The 2500-nt window shown below is 50.6% G+C and overlaps 1 protein-coding gene across 3 annotated transcripts in view; it reads right to left on the minus strand.

Annotated features, from left to right (window-relative positions):
• The window catches only part of heatr1 (HEAT repeat containing 1), a 49730-nt gene that overhangs the window by 25146 nt on the left and 22084 nt on the right, over positions 1–2500 (minus strand). For all 3 annotated transcript variants that reach the window (XM_035997237.1, XM_035997238.1, XM_035997236.1), the window contains exons 18-22: positions 2324–2474; positions 1737–1885; positions 891–1083; positions 192–364; positions 1–106 (exon numbers count right to left, since the gene is read on the minus strand). The exon at positions 1–106 is cut by the window's left edge and continues 62 nt beyond it. In XM_035997237.1, the coding sequence (XP_035853130.1) occupies positions 1–106; positions 192–364; positions 891–1083; positions 1737–1885; positions 2324–2474 (772 nt within the window). The remainder of the gene's footprint in view (positions 107–191; positions 365–890; positions 1084–1736; positions 1886–2323; positions 2475–2500) is intronic.

Below are 2500 nucleotides of genomic sequence, written 5' to 3' on the forward strand. Positions count from 1 at the left end.
GCGTCTGCACGCTCTGCAGAAGAAGATGCAGCGACGCCTCCAGCTTCTTCTGCTGCTGGGACTTCACTCTGGCCGAAACTACGTCGTCATGGAGACCGCCGAGAGCCTGCAGAAGGAACTACAAGATGACATCACACGCGTTTACCTGATTATTTAACTGAATGAATGAGTGTTTGAGGCTCTGCTGTCACCTGGCTCAGGTAGGACGGGTCTGCCAGGATCTCCTCGGACGTCTTCAGGAGCCTCTCTGTGATTGGCTGGAAGGGAGACGCACCGGCTGCTGATAGGCTCTGCAGAGCAGCAAGGCCCGCCCTCCGGACCTCACGGAGCGGAGACGTGAGACAGCAGAGCAACGACGGGAACACTAGAGAGAGAGACAGGTTAGAGACAGATAGACAGGTTAGAGAGACAGACAGACAGGTTAGAGAGACAGACAGGTTAGACAGAGACACAGACAGGTTAGAGAGACAGACAGGTTATAGAGACAGACAGGTTAGACAGAGACACAGACAGGTTAGAGAGACAGACAGGTTAGAGAGACAGACAGGTTAGAGGGATAGACAGACAGACAGGTGAGAGAGACAGATAGGTTAGACAGAAAGACAGACAGGTTAGAGAAACAGACAGGTTAGAAAGAGACACAGACAGGTTAGACAGAGACACAGACAGGTTAGAGAGACAGACAGACAGGTTAGAGAGACAGTCAGGTTAGAGGGATAGACAGACAGACAGGTGAGAGAGACAGACAGACAGGTGAGAGAGACAAACAGGTTAGACAGACAGACAGACAGACAGACAGGTTAGAGAGACAGACAGGTTAGACAGCCAGACAGGTTAGAGAGAGAGAGAGAGACAGGTTAGAGAGACAGACAGGTTAGAGAGTATCTTACCAGGTGAGTGGGCTGCGAGCAGCTCCTGCATCAGGGCGGGTGGCGTGGCGTTCAGCAGAGCTCCGCCCATGTACAGCGCCTGAGTCTGCAGGACGGCGCCCACCTTCACGTCCAGCTGGTCTCCATGGTTACTGCCGTATCCCCACAGCAGGCACAGGAAGCGGAAGAGCATAGCCGGCTCGGGCAGGTGAACCTGGCAGAGACAGAGAGGACAGCCCGTCAGTTAGCGTACACGAAAAGTTCTGTTTCTGCCCACCAGACTCCATGTAAATAATCAGTACTTTAAGCATCCTAAACCCACCAGACTCCATGTAAATAATCAGTACTTTAAGCAATACTAAACCCACCAGACTCCATGTAAATAATCAGTACTTTAAGCATCCTAAACCCACCAGACTCCATGAAAATAATCAGTACTTTATGCATCCTAAACCCACCAGACTCCATGTAAATAATCAGTACTTTAAGCATCCTAAACCCACCAGACTCCATGTACATAATCAGTACTTTTAGTGTGTATAGAGCCAGCATATCTCCACATGTAAATGGGTGAATTAAGGGTTTATTTCAACCAAACCAGAGTGGTGATTGTTGGAACAGTGGAAAGATGAACCAAGACGGCTTTTGATAGTTTTATTTAGTTTCTGTCCACTTTGAATGAAGTGTGTTTTACCATGATAAAAGTCCTGATTATTTACATGGAGTCTGGTGGAGTTTGGCGAACGTGGGAAAAGAAAGTCCAGGTTAAAAAACAATGAAGTTAAACTATAAAGTATATACGTTTCCTGGATCTCTGATGAATCACAGGCGTGCGTCAGTTATAGTCAACAGGATGTGACGTCGTACCTGTATGAGCAGCTTCATTAGGTCTCTGAAGCTGGCGGCAACCGGCCCCTCGGCGGCGCCGCTCATGATGAGGCTGAAGAGGCGACAGGTGAGCCCCAGGTAACAGCAGGTGTTAGTGTCCAGCTTCTCTGGGTTCCACCACGCCTCACCTGCACACACACACACACACACACACACACAGAGAGAGAGAGAGAGAGACACACACACACACACACACACACACACACACACACACACACACACACAGAGACACACAGAGAGAGAGAGAGAGACACACACACACACACACACACACAGAGACACAGAGAGAGAGAGAGAGACACACACACACACACACACACACACACACACACACACACACACACACACACACACACACACACACACACACACACACACACACACACACAGAGAGACAGACAGACAGGTGAGAGAGACAGACAGGTTAGAGAGACAGACAGGTGAGAGAGACAGACAGACAGGTTAGAGAGAGACAGACAGATGAGAGAGACGTGCGTGTGCGTGTGCGCGTGCGTGCGTGTGTGTGCGTGTGCGTGTGCGTGTGCGTGTGCGTGCGTCTTTCTAACCTTTGAAGGAGTTGTCATGGCAGCGGAGCGAGCAGATGAAGTCTCCGAGCAGAGAGATGAGGACGCCGCTGAACGTTCGGTCCGGCTGCTGCAGGAACTGAGCCAGAGCTGCAGAGAAGGACAAGGGGGCGGAGCCACGGCACTCCACTTCCTGTTCACACACACACACACACAGAC

Source organism: Sander lucioperca, chromosome 22 (genome assembly GCF_008315115.2).
Source record: "Sander lucioperca isolate FBNREF2018 chromosome 22, SLUC_FBN_1.2, whole genome shotgun sequence".
Lineage (NCBI taxonomy): Eukaryota > Metazoa > Chordata > Actinopteri > Perciformes > Percidae > Sander > Sander lucioperca.